Source organism: Nicotiana tomentosiformis, chromosome 3 (assembly GCF_000390325.3).
Source record: "Nicotiana tomentosiformis chromosome 3, ASM39032v3, whole genome shotgun sequence".
Lineage (NCBI taxonomy): Eukaryota > Viridiplantae > Streptophyta > Magnoliopsida > Solanales > Solanaceae > Nicotiana > Nicotiana tomentosiformis.
Window position 1 is genome coordinate 150,970,695 of NC_090814.1, and position 21,859 is coordinate 150,992,553.

The following is a 21,859-nucleotide window of genomic DNA, read 5'->3' on the forward strand; positions in this document are numbered from 1 at the left end:
TCCTAAGTCCAAAATCACCCAACGAAGCTAACGGAACTGACGGAGCTCCATTGCGGAGTCGTCTTCACACACTTCCGACTACAGTCAAAATCCTGAGACTTAAGCTTCCGTTTTAGGGACTAAGTGTTCCGAAACACTCCGAAACCAAAAACAAGACCTCCCAGCAAGTCACTTAAGCAAAAACAGATACGGGAGAACTAGTAAATAGGGGATCAGGGCTAATACACTTAAAACGACCGATTGGGTCGTTACAAATTCCCAATTGTTTGCAGCAACACTCAATTCAAACAAATAATATTTTTTGAAAACCCAAATTCAAATTCAAAACTTCAAAGCTTTTTAATGACTGTCAATGGTGAAATTGTTGCTCTCTTTTTCTTTGCTTTACATTACTGGAATTAGGGATTGTGAGAGAGAGAGAGAGAGAGAGAGAGAGAGAGAGAGAGAGAGAGAGAGAGAGAGAGAGAGAGCAGGAAGGAGAGAGAATAAGGATGAGAAATAATTGATTCCTAATATAAAGGGATACTCATTTAATTCCTAAAGTGTATATAATTGGTAAATTTGTATATAGGATGTAATTAAATTGAAATTTGAGTAGGGAGGGTAATAAAGTTTCAAATAGTATATAAGAATGTAAAAATTCCAATATTTTACGTAGTACATTATTTTGGTAGTAAGGAAGATAAGCCTTGTGATTGATTATGAGCTGTTATCAGAGGGTCCAAACAAGGCCCAAGAATATTTGAAATCCATATTCATTTCTTTCAATTACAAGACATGTTACCACGGGCTTAAAGAAGTCCAAGTCAACTCTCTGTACTGGTGTAAGCCCATATTCATTTTAAATAACAAAATGAACTAAAAATTCCATCTAAAGAGCACATTTTAGCTGCCACATAAGGATATATAGTTGTAAGCGCCAATAAAAAACAACAATAACTATGTCTAAGATCCAAACAAGTTAGAAAAAAAAAATCTTACAATGGAAACTTATATAGTTGTAAACGCTGCTCCAATTAGTTGGAAAATTAGAGAAAATATCGACATTATATTGTAGTTGTTAGTAATGAGATTTATGATTCATTTAGAGTGTTTTGCAGAGAGTTCCAGTGCATTGTGTCTGAAACTGAAAAGCACGTCAATCTTTTTCAGAGAAAGCATTTGGACCTCGCGTGGAAACAAAAATTAAAACGTCATAGTCTATGTCATAGCATGTATCATAATAATGTAAGGGTAGCTGACTCCTCAGAAACCAACAGTTCACTTTATTTGGCAAAGTTAGAAGCTATTTTTGTAATGATACATAATTCATGAAGCTAGGCCCACGTAACGCACAACAGAGATGAGGATTATGTGATTGACAACCATGTTATATCCTAAACTGAGCACGAAGAAGAAGAAGAAGCTAGAACATCACTCTGATTTCCAAAATATATATACCACTACTACTATATTTATAAATAAAAAAACATACTTATATATGGGGATAGGGAGCCTTTTGATATGTTAATTGGTAGGGGTTTCATAATTAATACTCCTCCTCCATTTCAATTAAAGAAAATATCGGATTTTTATATCTAATTATAAGTTTGTAATTTAAACATTTTCATTTTACTTATTGTTATATATACATGATATACTTAAAATTACAAATTGAAAGGATAGTGTTTTAATATTATACTCACCTCTAGTTAAGGTTGCATGATTTAATAAGCTTTGAGTAGGGAAATGTGGGTCATGCCAGGAGACTGGAGACTACAAATTGCGTTACACATGCAATTGGTGGGTTAGGAATAAATTTATTTTGGAGAATAGTGAATTAGGAGAGTGCTATGAATCCAAAACAGTAGCTTCTAGTCTTCTCCTCCTACAGCTTCTGCTGTCTTTCGGTTGTTTCCTCTATCTCTTATTCGGTAGCGGATTCAAAATTTAAATTTAATAGGTTTAGTTTTTAAGATTTTTAGTATTAAACTCGTCGTATTATAAAATTATATATTCAAATCTAATATTTCTTAAGATTTAGTAATTTTTACATATAAATCTATATTTCGTGTCAAAAATTATAGATTCGGTTGACCCCGTAACTATATCCTAAGCTTTATGTGGTCTCTCAGAATAAAACAATTTTACAAATCAACATTAAACTTCAAAAGTTCTCTAAAGAGGATTTCGAAGGCGAATTTACTCAATCATCAAGAGGTGTGGTTAATAGATGAGATTAATTTATTTTTAATCAGAAATTCTAAGTTCAAACTTTGAAAACATAAAAATTTTAATAGTAAACGTTTGCTACAAAATTTTAAAGAAGAAAAGGAAAGAATTTACCGATTCAAAGGCATACTGCTTACCACAACGAAATGCAACTGTTTTCCTACTTGCAATTTCTTTTACTTTGAATTATTTGGATTTTGTAATTCCTAGTTGCAACTTTATTGCCAAAAGATACATGCAACTAGCAAGGGCTAGATGGTAAATATTCCGAATACCGCTTCCCATTTGCAATGGTGGGCCCAGCCCGAACCTTTTGGTGTTAAACTCAAGGTAGGCCCCACCTTTACAGCCCACAATATAAATAAAGTAGAAGCGACTCTTTCTCATTCTCATCCTTAAAAACAGTTTATTATACAAAAAGCGAGGAACAGAAGATCACAGAAGCTTCTGGAGACAACACTGGGCAAAATATCTCGCTCCACCATTTCATCCAAGCCGTTCACCCCCTAATTAAATCTTATCTAAGCCGCTCATTTTCTAGAAGAGAAAATTGAGAATATTTATTATTATGTTTAATTCATAGGAAAGCCCAAGCGTATTTAATGGAAAGCCCGTTTCTGGAGACTTCTTTCTTCAACCTTAGCGTTAAGAGAGAGTTGCTCATCTCTTCTCGGACTCCTCCTTCTCTCTCTCCGCCCCAATAATGCTAAGGTTCCTTGTCCCGACGAAACAGTGCTCTTCTTTTCTTTTGAAGAAACATATCTTTTTCATATTTTCTTACTTTGAACATAAATCTAATACTACCCTTTTGTATTAAAGGGGTTTGGTTTTGGATTTTTGGTACAAGGCTGAGCTTTGTATTTAATTCGTCGACAAAGACAGAAAATTTTCTGGAGTTCGGTTTTTCTTGATCGGTTTTGCACATATAAGGTGCAAGTGTTGAATTTCAGAATGGCAGGTGAAGAGAAAAGCAATGATTTTTATGCAGTTTTGGGGTTGAAGAAGGAATGCACTGCAACAGAGCTTAAGAACGCTTACAAGAAACTTGCACTGGTCAGATTTTGAACCGAAAAAAAAAATCCACTTCTTTTGTGTTGCTCCTTTATCTTTTCAACAATCAGTAGGGTCTCTAGACTCTCTCTCCTCTTTTTTATTTCCCTTTTAATTAGTCCTGGAAAAAAAAATTGAATCTTGATCATGAAACAGAGTCAATCGACATTACAAAAATGTGATTTTTATTTTCTGCATGCTATAACTATTAGTCCTGCAATGTACCGTTACATGTCGTTTTACAAAATGTCCAAATTGTCGTGGCCTATTTGTTATCAATTAAAGGAGCTGGTTTGGCCGAGATTATTCATTATGATTTATGGGAGATTATATATGAGTAGAATGTATTTTACCAGCCAATTTTCCCAGTAGTCGAAGTCATTATTCTTTTATCAAGCCATTGATACTTATTTGACTAGTAATACGCAGTTAGTCTGTTTCGAAATTTTTCTTTCTAACAGGTAAAATTGTATTCTTGTTTTTATAGAAATGGCACCCAGATCGATACTCAGCATCAGGGAATTTGAAGTTCGTGGATGAGGCTAAGAAGAAATTTCAGGCCATTCAAGAAGCCTATTCTGGTAATTGCAATGCATTTTTTAGTTGCGCCGTACATTTTTGTACTTTGTTCATCAAAATGTTTTGTCCTGCTAGTGCTAGCTAATAGTAAATGACCTCTGAGAATTGGAGTTACTAAAATTCAATTATTTGCAGTGCTATCGGATGCCAACAAAAGGTTTCTGTACGATGTAGGAGTTTATGACTCTGGTGATGATGACGACCAAAATGTAATCACTCTTTCTTTTATTATTATCTCGTGTTTAAGGTTCAAGTCATGTTGCCTGTTACTTGATAAAATTGGGGGGCGGGGTTATTTATTTTTTTCCAATTTTTTCTCATGCTTGTAACAGGCATTTTCATGTCGACTCTGGTCATTTTCATGTTCCGTTTGTTTTTACATTTGAGAGGGTTACATGTGATGTTCATGTTGTATCTCAAGAAATGGGCTCACATTAGATTATTTAACATATTATTGGTGTTAATCAAGTCAGGGCTATTAGGACGAAGAAGAAAAAGGTGCTTTTTTAGTGTTCTTTTTGTGTTACCGTGCAAAAGTATCTTGAGTTTCATAAAAAAGGTCATAGACAGCCATTATTCCAGGGGAAAGGAGATAATTCTACTTTGAGGGCTGAACATGAAAAAATTAGTTTCTTCTAATCATGTGTCGTTGATTCAATTGATGATAGATTCTGATCTTTATCCCAAAATATTTAGTTTAACTTATATGATATTGGATCAAGCAGGTTCTGCATGCTCAATTTTAAGTGGATATTGTTGTGCAGGGAATGGGTGATTTTCTGAATGAAATGGCAGCTATGATGAACCAAAATAAGTCTAATGTGAGTTCCATTTTCCCTTTTCTTCTTCATTATATTTACATTGAGAAACTCCCTCAAAAGATAAAGAAAATGGGGAGTACGAATTTTTGTTGCTATAATCTAGTAAGAGACTGTGTGCACTCTTCTATTCATAAAATTTAAGATGTTTGTTGAACAAATCGCGACATCATTTTCACATTGCTGGCTGTTAAAACTGAAGTCTAGGTGGGGAACCTAATACTTGGGCTTGTTGGCTCAGATTTGTTTGTATAGTAGTACTATCTTCTTTTTAACATAAACAAGTGGCTAAGAGGTGGCAATGGTGTTCAAATGTAGTTGTGTGAATTGACAGGAAAATCAGGGAGAAACCTTCGAGGAATTGCAGGATCTGTTTGAGGAAATGTTCCAAAGCGATGTTGGGACATTTTCTTCTTCTTCTTGTCGGAGTGAAACTCCTTCTATGTGTTCAACTTCATCATCTACATCATTCAGTGAGCCTTTTTTAAGCTTCTCCAACAAAAGGAGTTCTTCTGAGATGAGCTCGGGTAGTGTAAAGGATGATTCTTGCCAGTTCCAAGGATTTTGTGTAGGGGTTGGTTCCTTTTCCTTTCTGCTGAAATATAGTCTATCTTTCTACCGTTTATTTTCTCGTCGGTTGTGTTTTCAATTTGTGTGTTTGTTTTTTATACTTGAAGACAGGTAGTACAGGCGGAAAATGCCAGGAAAGAGAAAGGAGCCGGAGGAAAAATACCGGGAATGGCCGGAGGTAATACGAGGGACGCCAAAAGGCAAAGGGTTGTATCAAGGGAGAGCTTTTGATTCAATGATTGTTTCTAATCCTAAGAAATAGATTACGTAGCACAACCTAATTAATTGGTTTGCATCTTAGCCCTGAATTAAAATCTAAGTATTTGGAAGCTTTTGTAGTTATTTAAGTGGGCGCTAGATAAATATTTGGTTGGTGAAGGTGGCTTTTACGGAATTTAGGGCCTTAGCTAAGTGGTTCCAGTGGCTATTGCCAGTAAGTTACATCCTTAAAATTTTGGATGCATCCTGTAACAAGCTTTTTTTTATGCTTTGGCTTTTGACCCTTTTGCTAATTTATGGGATGCTGTTGTTGGCAAATTAGTTTTACGGCAACAGAAAACATTGCAAAATTGTGTTGGAGGCGAACGATGTCATACTGTAACGAAATATGCAAAAATTGGTCATGTGAACAAGTGTGTCTGCAGAGTATTGAATTCGAGTATTGAACTTCTAGTAATGAAACTCAAAAAACGAAGACGCAACAAATAATAGTATGTGCTGTTATAAGAAAAATTAAATTATGGTGGATGTTTACTCTTTCTCCATGATCTTCTCAAATGATTAATTACATATGCAATGACATATTTTTTTGTTTAATGACATATTCAATGACATATTTTTTTTTATTTTTTATGTCTATATAAAGGTTTTGTAATAGATAGGAAAATACACACGAAAATCTCTTTCTTCTCTCTATCTCCATTTTTTGTTCGTGTTTTACTAAACACGAATTGCTCATTTCATGATCTTCTACGTCAAGACTATGTAAATTATAAGCAGACAATGAGATCAAGTACAATGAAAAATGTCTTGGATGATAATACAAAGATAAGTTTTACATCCATCTAAACTCATTTATACTTTCATATCTTTGCATTAACTTTATGTGCAGTGTTTAGTAAAAATATTTTTTTCAATTGTATCCAGTGAAATAAATAACTGAAAAGGTATGTCTTTATTTGCTACATCTCTTATAGGATAAAGATAATATTACGACGTATATATATGTTCTAACCTTTTACATACTATGATAGATAATTATTAAAGTAATTTAGTAATAATATTTTTACCATAACATGATGTATTTCATTGAAAGCAAAATTGGCATATATCCTAACTAGCATTTTTGTTGCAGAGGAACTGTTTCAAGATTGAAATAGTTATATATGTCTTCTTGAAAGTTAATTTACTTATGCCTATAATTATGAAGTAATAATATTTTAAAGGCTCGAGTGCGAGTCCTAGTAAATTTTGGCCTATTATGCCAAAGATTGAGGGTAAGACGATGGGTTCATGTCCCAACGCACTATGTTGATGAAAAGACATTGGATTCAAGTTCCAACGCATTATGGCCTAGCATGCCTTTATATGGGTAAGGCATTGGGTTTGAGTCTTAATGCACCATATTGATAATAATAATAATAACTAAAGAAAAATAATGTTATTTTCATGAAAAAGCATGAAGCTTGTCCCACTTGATTTGCTCCATTCTTGAAGTGAATGTGATAGCAGTGCATGATAAGTCTAAATAAGGACAAGTGGTTGACCAATGAATGTGGGCGTGCGAAAGGCCAAAATAATAATAGTTATCACTATGGTAATTATAAAAAGAGAGAAATTCTTTGAAGAGAATGTGACTTGTGATAAACATTGAGATTGCATACTCATTCCTGAAAGTGAATGTGAAAATATATATATGATAAAGATTATGCATAATAATGTACTTGTGCATGGTTGGATAAATACTACAACTCACCTCTAAGGGAGGTTTGAGACAAAGAAAGATAATGAATATTATTGTGTAGTTACATGAATATATCATTGGTCGCATGCATGTGATACGCCAAAAATATTTTGTCATGCCTTATGAAAGTTATTAAAAGCAAAATTAAAGCAAGAAATTATTTTGCTTGTGATGATTTTGAACATGACAATTATTATGATATGATTCTCTTTGTGAAGGAGACATTCATTATATGGATGGTGTGACAAAAGATCTTGTAGTACAAAAGCAGTTAAGAACTCTGAAAGAACTAATTTGTTACTACCTGGATAAATGAAATTGTTCATGACATTAATATTGTAGTAAGTCTCAAAAGAAATATTTTGATTTACAAATATATTAGCCAAAGTGGTTGGCATATTGAGACTACAAATGAAAAGAAGATTGAATATCTTTATATTACTATAATCATACCGGGTAAATATGAAAGGTTACCTACTTTTCTTCTATTTGTACTACACAAGTATAAGCATGATGATGCAATCACAAGCCACAAGTAAACTAGAGGTTTACTGAAATAAATATTAGTTGGCATGACCGGTTGACCATCTCGGTTCAATTATGATGCGAAAAAATTAATTGAGAATTAAATTGGCATATATTGAAGAAATATAAGATTCTTCAAGAATTCTCTTGTGCTGCTTATTCTCATGATATACCAGCTAAGGTTGGGATTGAATCCCTTAATTTCTGAACGAATAAAAGGTGATAAATATATGGGCCCAGTCACCTTCCATGTGGACCGTTACTATTATATGATTTTAATAGATGTATCTATTCTATGGTCACATGTGCATTTGTTATCAACTTGTAGTTTGGCTTTTGCAAGATTGATTGCTCAAATTATTAGAGCACAGTTCGAGAATATAAATTATGATGATTTATCTTGATAATACTGGTTTAAATCCAAGTTGGTTTAGCAGAAATTGTATGCCTCCAATTATATCTAAACCATTGGTTATGAGAACAAAATTGTCAAAATAAAATTTGGTATGTGATGTATTATTTAATATACAACAACACTTGTACGCATCTAACCAAGTTATGATAAGTTCTCCCTATCACAATCGGTTCAGGGTCAGGAACCAAATAATTTCCATCTACAAATATGAATGTGCTATATGATTTAATTGTTCTACCACAATGCACAAAGATGGATCCTCAAATAAGACTAGAGATATGTGTTGGTGATCCCAACAATATGGGGAGAAAATGGGCAGCTGAAAAAGTAATGTATGTAATTAATTATTATGAGTACATCGAGATCCTCGTACGAGAAAATGTGAACTTGAAGTTCAAGTGATAATTCATTTGCAAAATATTGCCAGGCGTATTTGCTGACCCAAAGCTAAATGTCATATTCAACTGCTAATACTCCAAATAAAATAAAGTTCATAATGAATAGAGTCTGTGGCATGCATAAAACATAATAGACTAATCGGTTCCAAAGATAAAACTCTTTGAAGAAAGAGATGAGCAAATATTCAATATGATCATAATAAGGAGGCAAGTGCTCTAGAAGAGCACCACGACATAACACTTCATAAGACCTCATGGGAGAGGCTCAGGTACCTGAAAATAATAAGATAAAGAGATCTCAATAAGTTATGTCTTTATTGGGTAATAGTAGAACCGATATAAAATGATCGTCGACGATATTGTTAATATAATGTAGCGCTCAATATTATTAATATTGACGAGGATCTTGAGCTCAAATCTATCATAAAATTTGGACAGATAAATGATTAGCCAAATAAAAAATATGCAATGAAAATTGATTTCACATGAAAAATATGAAGTTGGACGGATAGTCCCAACACCTGAAAGTATAAAGCCAGTGGAGGTATAAATTTGTTCTTGTGCGGAAAAAAAAAGGTCAAACCGATAGACATAAAGACGACTTGTGTCACAAGAAGATTTGTAAATATCCTGGCATTGATTATATAGAGACACGTTCTCCTGTGGTGGATGTCGTCATTTCAGGTTTTAATCTGGCAATACAAGAAAAATGTGATAATGAAAATCATTGAAGGATTTAAATTGTTCTGAAGCATATTAAGGTTTCCAAGAAATTTATTAAATAAAGCTTCAAAAATTCTTATACGGATTGAAACAATCATGACGCATGTGGTATAATCGCCTGAGTGAGTACCTGTTGAAAGAAGGGTAGAAGAATGATTCAATTTGTCCTTGTGTCTTTATAAAAAGATCTGGATCTAAATTTGTTATAATCACCGTGTATGTTAATGATTTAAATATCATTGGAACTCCTAGGGAGCTTCCTAAAGCAGTAGAGCTTCCTAAAGTAGTAGACTATTTAAAGAAAGAATTTGAAATGAAAGATCTTGGAAAGACAAAAATTTATCTTGGTTTACAAATTGAGTATATGAAAGATAAAATTTTTGTCCATCAATCAGCATACACTAAAATGATTTTAAAGCTAATTTATATGGATAAAGCACATCCATTCCGACCTCATGAAAATAATGAAGAACTTCTTGTTCCCGACGTACTATATCTTAGTGCAATTGGTGCATTAATGTATCTTTCTAACATTACAAGGTCTGACATAACTTTTTCAGTTAATGTCTTAACAAGATATAGCTCTGCTTCTACAAGGAAACATTAAAATGGAATCAAACATATATTGCGGTATCTAAAAGGGACTACCGATATGGTATTATTTTATGGCAATGATTGCAGTCCTGATCTTGTTGGTTATGCCGATGCTGGGTATTTATATGACTCACAAAAGGTTCGATCTCAAACAGGCTATGTGTTTACATATGGAGGCACTGCCATATCTTGGCAACCGACTAAGCAATCAATCGTGGCTACTTCATCTAATCATGTTGAGATAATTGCTATTCATGAAGCAAGTCGAGAATGTGTATGGTTGAGGTCTATAATACACCTTATTTGAGACAAATATGGTTTGAAGTGTGATAAACTACCCACAATTTTGTATGAAGACAATGCAGCATGCATAGCCCAGTTGAAGGGAGGATTCATAAAGGGGGATAGGACAAAGCACATTTCACCAAAGTTATTTTTCACACATGATCTTCAAAAGAATGGTGATATCAATGTGCAACAGATCCGTTCAAGTGATAATATGGTTGATTTGTTTACCAAATCTCTACCGACGTCAACCTTCAAGAAACTAGTATACAAGATTGAGATGCGAAGGCTCAAGGGTGTGAATTGATGCTCTCATCAGGGGGAGTTAATACGCGTTGTACTCTTTTTTCCTTACAAGGTTTTGTCCCATTGGGTTTTCCTTGCAAGGTTTTTAACAAGGCAACCAAAAGGCGTATTTCTAAACATGTGTACTTTTTTTCCTTCACTAGGATTTTTTTTCCCATAGAATTTTTTCCTAATAAGGTTTTAACGAGGCACATTATCTATGGACATCCAAGGGGGAGTGTTATAAGAAAAATTAAATTATGGTGGGTGTCTACTCTTCCTCCATGATCTTCTCAAATGCTTAATGACATATTCAATGACATATTTCTTTGCTTAATGACATATTCAATGACATATTTTTCTTCACTTTTCATGCCTATATAAAGGCCTTGTAATAGATAGGAAAATACACACAATTGAAGAAGAAAATCTCTTTCTTCTCTATCTCCATTTCTTGTTCATGTTTTACTAAATTGCTTTTATTTTATAACAACATGTCTTGTTCATGTTTTACTAAGTTGCTTTTATTTTATAACATGTGCAATAAAGTTGCCTCTTCTTGCTTAAACTTGAGAATGTATGTTCAACTCTCTTTCACCCTCTTTATATCATGTAATGTTGATGATGGAATATATATTATTCACTAACAAATATTAGAGAGTAGACCAATATGGTTATCATACGTTGGTTATCCGTACGTTTTTTGCATTGTTTCTAAACCCTACATATCTGTTTCGACCCGACTGTTTGCCACACTTACAAACTCTAAACGTGGATTTCAACATACACACACTGATGTATTGGTGTAAGTCTCCTTAAAAGTTTCTCCTCTTCTTTCCTTTTCTATATTTACATACTAAGGAAACGACAATATAAGAGGGCCAACAAGTGGCCACTCAAATCAACTTGGGTATTGATTAGTTAAAAGATGAGAGTTGAAAGTAAAAAAGGTGGTAGTTCCCTAAAAACCATCCAAATCAGCTTGTCAAAAAGTTGAATGAACTTTGATTCCGTCCCACGCCATGCCCTTAATCAGCAACTTGTTCAACTTATGCCAATAAAAGAACTGTGCTTCTACTCAACTTGCTCGTTTCCTAAATCAACTTTCTTCTTTGTGGACCCAATATTTATTCTATTGGCGAAGAAATAAATTCCCAGCTTTTTATGTATTTAGATGGATATTATTATGTAATTTAACATTCAACTAGCATATGATGGATCCCACTCGGACAGCACTCATTTATTATCTCATACTTATAATAATTCGACCAAGATGCGTTTGTTTACTGTAAAGAGTCATTGATTTTTCGTTTGACTGGTTTGCAACTTGTAAATATCATTTTCCATCAACGACGATCGAACATCACTATCAATAATTGAGGAACGAAGCAGCTTTACTCATGTAACATGTCATATAGATTTACGCACTCATAGATTAAATATATTTTGCACAAAGTTTAATTTTTATAGTAGGTTAATTACCTTATTATCAATACCAACAAGTTAAGCGTATTATAAATGCTTTTCTATTGTTCTAAGTCAACCTAATCTACTAGTGGAAAAAAATTTATACAATGTTAATGCACACAATTAAGTTAAACTCTTTAGTTATAGCTCTCACACTATTGTGTCACATAAATTCAATTTTTGATCATCTATTTCATCTCATCTAAATTGAGTACTTTAAAAAATATTATCCAATGAGCATATTTAACTTTTTTTTTTTTTACTGTAAAATGATCATTGTAACTGTTGAGATTACCACCGTAGAACTCAGTAGTTGTATTTTCTTATTTGAATGTAGTATCATATGTAACTATGTGGTTTGGTAAAAGCTGTTTAAGTAGCACAAAGTCCAGGAATAAAAACATTTAGGGGGAACATGAATGAGTAATGACTAAACCAAGTTGAGTACTAATTGAGAATGAGAATTTAGAGGTGGACAATTTGAGGCATTGAAGGCGTGTCTAGTACATACAGAAAAGAGTAACTAAGTTGAGATTTTCTAATTATTAATTAAAGTTGAACCTTCTCATTCTCCAATTTGATTTCTAGAACCTATTATCCTTTATGTAGATTGTAAGGGAACAAAATTTCACAAATTTTAAATACCCAATTTGCACGACTATTAGTTCCACATTGCATATTTTGGAGATTTAAAAAAAAAGTACTCTTGTTTTCGGAACATTAATTTATAACCCTAAATTGGAAATATGTAGAAAGAAACTCGAACAATTAAGAAAGTACAATAACACTTTAAATGATCATATTTCCGAAATAGTTAAAACAATCATATAACTAAAAAAAATTGTAATAACCTTATTCTTAAAGATATATTGAATGTGTTGAACACCTAATTTTAACTTAAACAAGCCGACCCAACTTACTAGGACTTGAGGCGTAGTTATTATTGCTATAATAATTTGTATTAATTTGGTAGAAGTAAATTGTGTTATTTTTGTTGGTTTCAGTTTGTAACATATAGTTTAGTGAGCTTGTAAAGCTAAATTAAGCATGCTACCCAGCTCAATACTCTAGTGTCTAGCATAAGATTTCACGTCTAAGGAAAATATATACTCCCTCCGTTTCCATTTATGTGAATCTATTTCCTTTTTAGTCTGTGCCAAAAAGAATAATCAATTTTCTTATTTGGAAATAATTTACCTTTATGCAATGATTTATAGCCACACAAAATATATATGTCTCATTTTACACCACAAATTCAAAAGTCTTCTATATTTTCTTAAACTTCAAACCCTGACAAATAGGTTCACATAAATTGAAACGGAAGGAGTACATAATTTGTCATGATGTTGTAGCTTAACAAATGGGGATGTAGCTCAAATGGTAGAGCGCTCGCTTTGCATGCGAGAGGCACGGGGTTCGATCCCCCGCATCTCCATTCAAACTTTTTTAAAATTTCTTTCTGTGGGGGATAAGTAAAATTTTAGTTCAGAAAGGGCACAAATCCATTAAGCTAAACATGAGGTAGCAAGGGATCACAAAAATAATATGGCCATATAAGAAAGATAGCAAACCATGGCACCACATTATGCCAGGCATTCATCACTCATCAGCATAATTCTCCTAAAATGGGACGCAGCAGTTATATCATATATGTGTACTTCCATATACTTTTTTGACATCTAAAAAAGATACTTTCTATAAGAGCCTGTTTGGACATGCGAATTTTTTCACTTTTTTTTTCGAAAAAATTTCATTTTTTTTCGAAATCAGTGTTTGACCATAAAATTTCCAATTTTTACTTGAAGATGAATTTTGGAATTTTTCGAAAATGTGAAAAACTCTAAAAAACTGTTTTTCAAAATTCACTCAGATCACTCACAAAAATAAAAAATAACCCAAAATTATATTCATGTCCAAACACAACTTTAATTTTCAAATACCATTTTTACTTTTTTTTGGAATTTTAAAATTCTTATGTTCAAACACCCATTTAATTTCAACATTGTGAAAAGCCATGAAGACTCATTTCCTCATACTTTACATTAGCACAACAATGTAACTCGATCTCATTTTTGTCCTAAATCTATTTCGGATTCTTGACATTCAGCAATATAACTTGATATTTCAATCTAAAGGATACTCGTAATGTCAGGTTTACAAAAAGCATTACCAATTCATTGTGGTGTCTTTCTTGACTTAATAGAGAGTGCAAGAACTAGGAAGGTTACCCAACTTTTGGTAATGGAACTGAAGTTCTATGGTTTCCCTCTGTTTGTTCCTAACATTAATTGACTTGAAATTACATTCCTCTCTACTATCTTCTCTCCTCTATATGTTTGTTGCGAAGGGGAATGATCAATGATCCATCAGACCATTTCACAGAACCTGCCTGCTTATTTTGTCATCAATTTGATTTACTCTAATCTGTATGCAAGTCAAGTTGCCCCAACTTTTGACCATCCAAATTCAGGGTCTCATATAGCTTGTAAGATAATAGTAGACATTCAATTAATCAACCTTGACCCTTACAAAAGATCATACCCACAGCAGTAACGCTTCATTGGTGACCAAAATACTCTTAACGCTCCATTCCTCTGCTATTAAGTCATAATTAGGGACCCGTGTACTGGCTCTGAAAGATCATGAGTAATACCAATGTCAAACGCCAGGCTAAAATTCTTGCTTCCGAGGACTCGCTATTCAAAAAATGATACATGCACAAATTTCCCACCCCAAGAAAGGATGCCTCAGTGTATCTTCTTCCATTAATATTAACATATAAATGTTGTTCATTGTATGCCAACAAGGCAAAGAAATATCCCCATAGGCCACATGGAGAAACCCAAGGAGTGCATACCATATAAAACATTAAAGAGATAATACTGCAAAATTTCACAACAATGTAAGGTTGTAGGTAAAATTGGGAGAAAGAAATCCATACATGTAATGCTTGGTACACCTAGCGAATAATTAGACTTCATTCGCACTATAAATACAACTGTATGAGCTCATCACTTACAACAGATGGAGTCAGAACACCTAAATCTGTAAATAGTAGTGTAAGATACTGAGGTGGTGTATAATCACGAGCAGAAGTTTCAACTTCCACCTTGGATGGAATTGGTACCCCAAAATCAATTGGACGTAAAGCTGGCACCATATCTTTTTGATCCAATGGATAGAGACGAGCAAACTGTACAAAGAAATTTGAAATTATCAGGCAAATCAATCATGTGGTGGACTGCACTCACTAAACATCCTCTTTGGAGCAGTTTATACAAAAAGCAACATCAAGAAGGTGGGAGCATTTTTTCAAATCATGTATACAGTAAGGGAGTTCAATCAATCACCATCAATGTGATGAAGAAATTTGGTATCTACCAACCTTATAGCTTTCAGCTGCCACATAGACTGGTTTATTCATGCTCTTGGCTACCAAAGCAATCTGGTAGGTCCCCATCATGTTGATAATACCGCCACTTTCAACCACACCATCTGCCCCGACAAAAATCATATCAACTTCATCCATGCTATATGCTACAGCAGAGTCTATTAAGAGCTTCACAGGAACGTCAAGCTTGGCTAGCTCATTGGAAAATCGTAATCCACTCCTATCAGGCCTTCCTTCTGCATTTAAAATAATAAATACCAATAATCACAAGATGGAATCGGGTCTCCTCTAATGGGCATGAATGTCAGCATATCTAAAGCTAATTCAATCCTCAGCCAATAAGTAAAACAACCAAAATGGTAAGGTTTAAAAAGAAAGCAATAATGTTTGACCAGACTATACTAGTGTGGAACTTGGAGAAAGAGAAATTAAATTTGTGACACAAGATAACAGAAAAGCTTGACCTCTACCACCCATGTGAAACCTCTAAAATAGCCAGAAAGATATAAATGAGCAAAACATAGTTACTTTCCCATTTTCTTAATTTAATTCAATCAATCAACCTAACTGACTTTTTATCTGGCAAAGAGAGTCAACTTCTTTCTAGTTTCTTTCCATTCTTAGAAGCCATACACGATACAACAAACCTCAAAAGAAGATGTGAAGGGGAGAGAGAGAGAGAGAGAAACAATCAATTTGCCATCAACGGCAATGGAACTTTTTCTGTACACACCAGTGCAGAGAACCCGAAAGACCTTTCTGTTCTGAGCTGCTGTTTTCAGCAGCTCCAGAACCACTCGTGAGAAACCATGTACCAAGATGGTGCAACCATCAAAAATAAAATCCTGACCGAGCATAGCAATAATTTTCCTTGCCTGCAATGCAAAGTTCAGAGAACATCTATATTAGTGTGATGAGCAATGCATTAATACTTTCTAGTCTTTCATGGACAAGTGAAACTGTCATTTTTAGGTATACCTTATAGGATATCTCTCCAAACTTCTCTGCACGTTCGAGAAGGCGAGACTTAGCTGAATTGAAGTCCTCATATTCCAATGCTGAAGTTCTTGTTACGTATCGCATGAACAAATCACAACCAGCTGTCAAAGATATGGAAGTCGTGTCCCAAGACTGCCATAGCGCATAAGCAATGAAAGAGTGTAAATGGTTGCATAACTGGTTGGTATCTAGTTTCCAAACAACCTTTCTTTCTGAATTGAAATTAGAAGACAAATTCACTCTTATATATAATCAAAGTATCAAACGGACAATACCACACCTTTCACCCATCAATTTCAAATTATGGCCCTCTCTTCTAAAACCTGATCCTCTCTGGTTTTCATCTTCTGGTTTGGTTTTCCAGCACAAACGTGGCACCACCAACCACATGATTAAACCAATGAAAGAGTTCCATTAAAAACAATAATGTGTTGTCCTTGGGAAAGAAGAAAATGAATCAAAAAAGTATGCAGATTTCTAAGTTTGATTTACTGCCACCCCTATTTTACTATCGCTTTAATGACAAGTATTCTCGCAAGATACAATAAAGCCTTGTGAATTCTGTAACTAGCAACACTGAAGAATTCCATAAAACTCTTATTCTATGTTTGAATTCACTTTGTATATCTGGAAATAATTTACTGCAAACTTTTCATTATAACATTGAAAATTCAGTTGTCCTCTTATTTATAGACCAACAAAGACTCATGCATCACCAGTCTTATCTTTATGAACGGTTACTTTTCGACAGACGCGTTCTTTCATGAAAAGTCACATCATTCTGATATCTTTCGTGAAAGAACCTAACTACTTCGAAAAGGCATGAGACTAATATTAAATGTGTAGTTTCAACAAAAACAATAACAACAACAACAACATAGTGGAATCCCACAAGTGGGGTCTGGGGAGGGTAATGTGTACGCAAACCTTACCCCTACCCTGGAGGGCAAAGAGGTTGTTTTCGAAAGACCCTCGACTCGAGAGTAAGAATAGGAACAAGTAAATAACAACAACAAGGCCAGGAAAATGATACCAGCGATGTAAGAACCGGAGAAAAACAAATGGAAGAAAGCAGTAGTAATAGCAACAAGCAGTAACACGACAGGGTACTAGAAAACCGAAGCGGAAGATAGTACAATTTCAAATTTTAGAAATACAAAAGGGAACGACATGGTTGTACGCATAAAGAAAGATATCGTTAGGTTTAAACCTTGAACCTTTTATCAGCATAAGCTTGTCAAAGTTCCAACAAAGTGATAGTCAGTTGGTTTTTTAAACCTTCATTCCAGGCTCGAACCAGAAAAACCACACATAACCGTCTCTAGCTTATCATCTGGGATAGGTTAAATCAAAAGACAGGAGCAGTCATGGCTTGTTCAAACAAGTGCCATTTTCAGAAAAGACACAAATAACTGTCAGAACATGAGCAAAGCAAACAGTATTAACTTCCTCTCTATTTAGAATTATAAATCAATTTTGAAGGTTATCTAATATTTTTCTCCCATTCATTCAGAATTTTACTCGCGAACCTATACGTTCTTAAAAGAAGTTCCGAAAGAAAATCTTCAGGAATTGCTGCCGGGAGGTTTTGGAGGCATTGTTGTATCCTGTAAGGTTTATTGCTGATCCCCCAACAACAACCGTTCAGGGAAATTAATATCTTAAAGAAAGTGTTCTACGCGCCTCGATGCCTAAATATTGTCCAGTGTTCTAATACAAAGTATAACATTCAATTCACTGCAAGACCAAAGGAAATTACAAAAATCAATCGAAGTGTAGATGAAAACAAAACAAAAAATGAACCTTGAGAGAATCAGAAGCCTTTTTGAGCTCAATCTCAAGCTCCATCATCGTAGTAGCTTCACTTGACCGAATAACAGAGGCTAAAGCCCTAATAGCAGCCACAGCTTCCGCCAAATCAGGCTGTTTACGCCAATTATTGAACTCATCAATGACACTGAACGTCTTCCCAGAATCCACAGTTTTTGACAATGAGTTTTTGGGGACAGCGTCGTCAGGGCTGTGGCCGACGGCGGCTTGAGCCTGAGCAAGCCAGTCACTGGTGACAACTCCATGGTGAGCGGCTCTAGTCTGATAGTATGCGGAAATTTTGGGATTATTAGGGTTAGGTTGTTGAAGGGTTTCGGCGGCCATTAACAATGAAGACATGCGGCGGCTCTCTGAACTGAGAACGTCGTCGTTTTCTCGTTCGTCAAGAATGAACGAAGCTGATCTATGCCACATTTATTTGGTGGTGATTGGATAATAAAGCTATGCGAATTAGATTCGATGAGAAGGAATCGGAGGAATGGACTATGGAGAAAAGAGAAACTCCGGTACGATTAATATACGATTCCGTTCTCTTTAGTTTTTTCCGTTCCTTTTCTTCAACACTGTAGCGCCTATTTTATTTATTTTTTGCTTCTATTTTTAAAATTTTAAATTTGGTTTATGCTCTCTTTTTCAACAAATAAATTTGATACTACTGCAGAATAAGTTGAGATTCAGTTGATCCTACTGCACCTAAATATTAGTAAAAGACAGAGTGGAAAAAATGGATAATATTTGGATTATTTTGATGCTAAACAAAAAAAATGAAAACTACCTAACCAATAAGATGTACTACTATAATTTTAGATATAATTTTCTTTTTGTAATGAAATAATAAAGAAGAATATTGCAAAGGAAGGGAGAGAGAATTCTTATTGATTTGGGATGAATTATAATGGAATAGAACCCATTTATTTATAGGGAAAAGGTGACTTAGCTACAAAGCAACAAACCCTTGAATTTCTCTAAAATATAGATATAAACCTTAAATAAAATTCTATTTATAACACTCCCCCTTGAATGTCTATTCAATAGATAATGTGCTTCGTTAAAACCTTAACTAAAATAAAACCCAGTGGGAAAAAATTCTAGAGAAGTAAAAAGAGTACACATATTTAGAAATACACCTTTTGGTTGCCTCGTTAAAAACCTTGCAAGGAAAACTCAATGAGACAAAACCATGTAAGGAGAAAAGAGTACAACGTGTATTCACTCTCCCTGATGGGAGCATCAATTGATATCTTTGAGCCTTCACATCTCAATCTTGTACGCTAGCTTCTTGAAGGTTGACGTCGGTAGAGATTTGGTAAACAAATCAGCCATATTATCACTTGAACGAATCTGTTATATATTGATATCACCATTCTTTTAAAGATCATGTGTGAAAAATAACTTTGGTGAAATGTGTTTTGTCCTATCTCCTTTTTATGAATCCTCCTTTCAATTGGGCTATGCATACTGCATTGTTTTCATACAAAATCGTAGGTAGTTTGTCACACTTCAAACCACATTTGTCTCGAATAAGATGTATTATAGACCTCAACCATACACATTCTTGACTTCCTTCATGAATAGCAATTATCGCATGATCAGATGAAGTAGCCACGATTGATTGCTTAGTCGATCGCCAAGATATGGCAGTGTCTCCACATGTAAACACATAGCCTGTTTGAGATCGAGCCATGTGTGGGTCAGATAAATACCCAACATCAGCATAACCAACAAGATTGGGACTGCAATTATTTCCATAAAATAAGCCCGTATAGGTAGTCCCTTTTAGATACCGCAATATGTGTTTGATTCCATTCCAATGTCTCCTTGTAGGAGCAGAGCTATATCTTGCTAAGACATTAACTGAAAAAGTTATGTCAGACCTTGTAGTGTTAGCAAGATATATTAGTGAACCAATTGCACTAAGATATGATACTTCAGGACCAAGAAGCTCTTCATTCTTTTCTTGAGGTCGGAACGGGTCCTTATTCACATCAAGTGATTGAACAACCATCGGAGTACTTAATGGATGTGCTCCATCCATGTAAAACTGTTTCAATACCTTTTCTCTACAAGCAGATTGATGAACAAAAATCTCATTTGCCAAATGTTGAATTTGCAAACCGAGACATTATTTTGTCTTTCCGAGATCGTTCATCTCGAATTCCTCCTTTAAATAATTAATTGCCTTTTGGAGTTCTATAGGAGTTCCAATAAGATTTATGTCATCAACATATATGGCAAGTACAACAAATTTCGACGTTGTTTTCTTTATAATCACACATGGACAAATGGCATCATTTATATAACCTTCCTTTAATAAATACTCACTAAGGCGGTTATACCACATTCGTCCTGATTGCTTTAGACCATACAAAGATCTTTGCAATTTTATTAAAAATATTTCCCGGGACTTTGAATTATGTGTGTCAGGCATTTTAAATCCCTCAGAAATTTTTATGTATATCTCATTATCAAGTGAGCCATAAAGGTAGGCGGTAACCACATCCATTAAATGCATATCAAGCTTTTCGTGGACAGCAAAACTAATGAGATAATGAAATGTTATTGTATTCATAACAAGTGAATATGTCTCTTCATAATCGACACCAGGCCTTTGTGAAAATCCTTGTGCAACAAAGCGTGCCTTATATTTTTGTACCTCATTTTTCTCATTTCTCTTACGTAAAAAGACCCATTTATAGCCACTAGGCTTAACACCATGAGGTGTATGGACTACAGGCCCAAAAACTTCACGTTTCGCAAATGAATCCAATGCAGATTGGATTGCTTCTTACCATTTTGGACAATCACGTCTTTGTCGATATTCTCCAAGAGATTGAGGTTCAAGATCCTTATTATGTTACATAATGCTAGATGTAACACTATATGCAAAGACATAATCCTCCATTATATCCGATCGATTCAAATTTATCTAAATATCGATTGGGTTTATTGATAGTTCCTTATTTTTTTGAGTCTCAGGCTCGGTGATTTCCTCATGAATCTCAAGATTGTTTAAATCATAGGTTTCTTTATGAGATTCTTTCGTAGTGTCGTCTTCATCATTTATTTATTTTTCTAGAATTTCGATCCTTAGAACCCAATGGTCTGCCACACTTTAGGCGTGCTTTTGACTCGTTAGCTATGACACTAGAAGATTGTCCAACGGGAACATCAATACGGATTGGAACATTCTCTGCAAGGATATGTGATTTTATTATCTTTATCAGATCCGTAAATAGGTCTAGTATTTGATTTGTAATTTTCTACAAATGAATAATTTTTTACACTTCTTTTTCACAAATAGAGGCATGTGGATCAAGATGAGATAATGATGGATTTTTCCACAAAATTTGTCACGACCCAAAACCCGCTATAGGTCGTGATGGCACCCAACGTCGCCGTTAGGTAAGCCAACAGTGAACTATCGCATTAATTATTCATTTTATTACTTTCGAAATCATAAATTTTAATAAGGAAGAAAATTTACACTTTTAAATCCACGGAAACGTACAAAATTAGTAGTTTATAAAAAAAAATGAAAGGTGATGATAATATACAGAACCGTAAGCAACAACTAGTATATCCAAAAATCCGGTGTCACAAGTACATGAGAATTTACTAAGGAGTACAATAATAATAATAAAACATCTGTCTGAAATGTAAATAAGACATGGCAAGGTGAATAGTACGATGGGGACTCTGTGGACTTCGGTGCGTAGCCTGGAATGCAACTCACATAAAGTTTCCTCAACAGTTGCG

At 34.3% G+C, this 21,859-nt stretch overlaps 2 protein-coding genes and 1 non-coding gene across 4 annotated transcripts; 2 read left to right on the forward strand and 1 right to left on the reverse strand.

Moving 5' to 3' along the window:
- The first annotated feature begins 2,627 nt into the window (after positions 1-2,627).
- On the forward strand, positions 2,628-5,765 carry LOC104109356 (uncharacterized). Of its 2 annotated transcripts, none has more exons than XM_009618619.4 (6): positions 2,628-3,264; positions 3,749-3,842; positions 3,976-4,049; positions 4,605-4,661; positions 4,993-5,232; positions 5,340-5,765. In XM_009618619.4, exons 1-6 carry the CDS (start codon positions 3,163-3,165, stop codon positions 5,457-5,459), a joined length of 687 nt encoding a protein of 228 aa, XP_009616914.1. In that variant the 5' UTR covers positions 2,628-3,162; the 3' UTR covers positions 5,460-5,765. The 2 variants fall into 2 exon arrangements, with proteins under 2 accessions (XP_009616914.1, XP_009616915.1); XM_009618620.4 differs by having other exon boundaries at positions 2,629-3,264; positions 5,336-5,765.
- A 7,480-nt stretch (positions 5,766-13,245) lies between these two features.
- Positions 13,246-13,318, forward strand: TRNAA-UGC (transfer RNA alanine (anticodon UGC)). The gene has a single exon. It is a non-coding gene; the product is annotated as a tRNA-Ala (tRNA).
- Positions 13,319-14,744: 1,426 nt separating this feature from the next.
- Positions 14,745-18,681, reverse strand: LOC104103653 (uncharacterized). Its single transcript, XM_009611572.4, has 5 exons — positions 18,077-18,681; positions 16,253-16,405; positions 16,008-16,149; positions 15,269-15,510; positions 14,745-15,076 (listed from the first exon to the last, which is right to left on the reverse strand). The coding sequence occupies exons 1-5, from the start codon at positions 18,515-18,517 to the stop codon at positions 14,870-14,872; spliced, it is 1,185 nt and encodes a 394-aa protein (XP_009609867.1). The 5' UTR covers positions 18,518-18,681; the 3' UTR covers positions 14,745-14,869.
- Between the last annotated feature and the right edge of the window lie 3,178 nt (positions 18,682-21,859).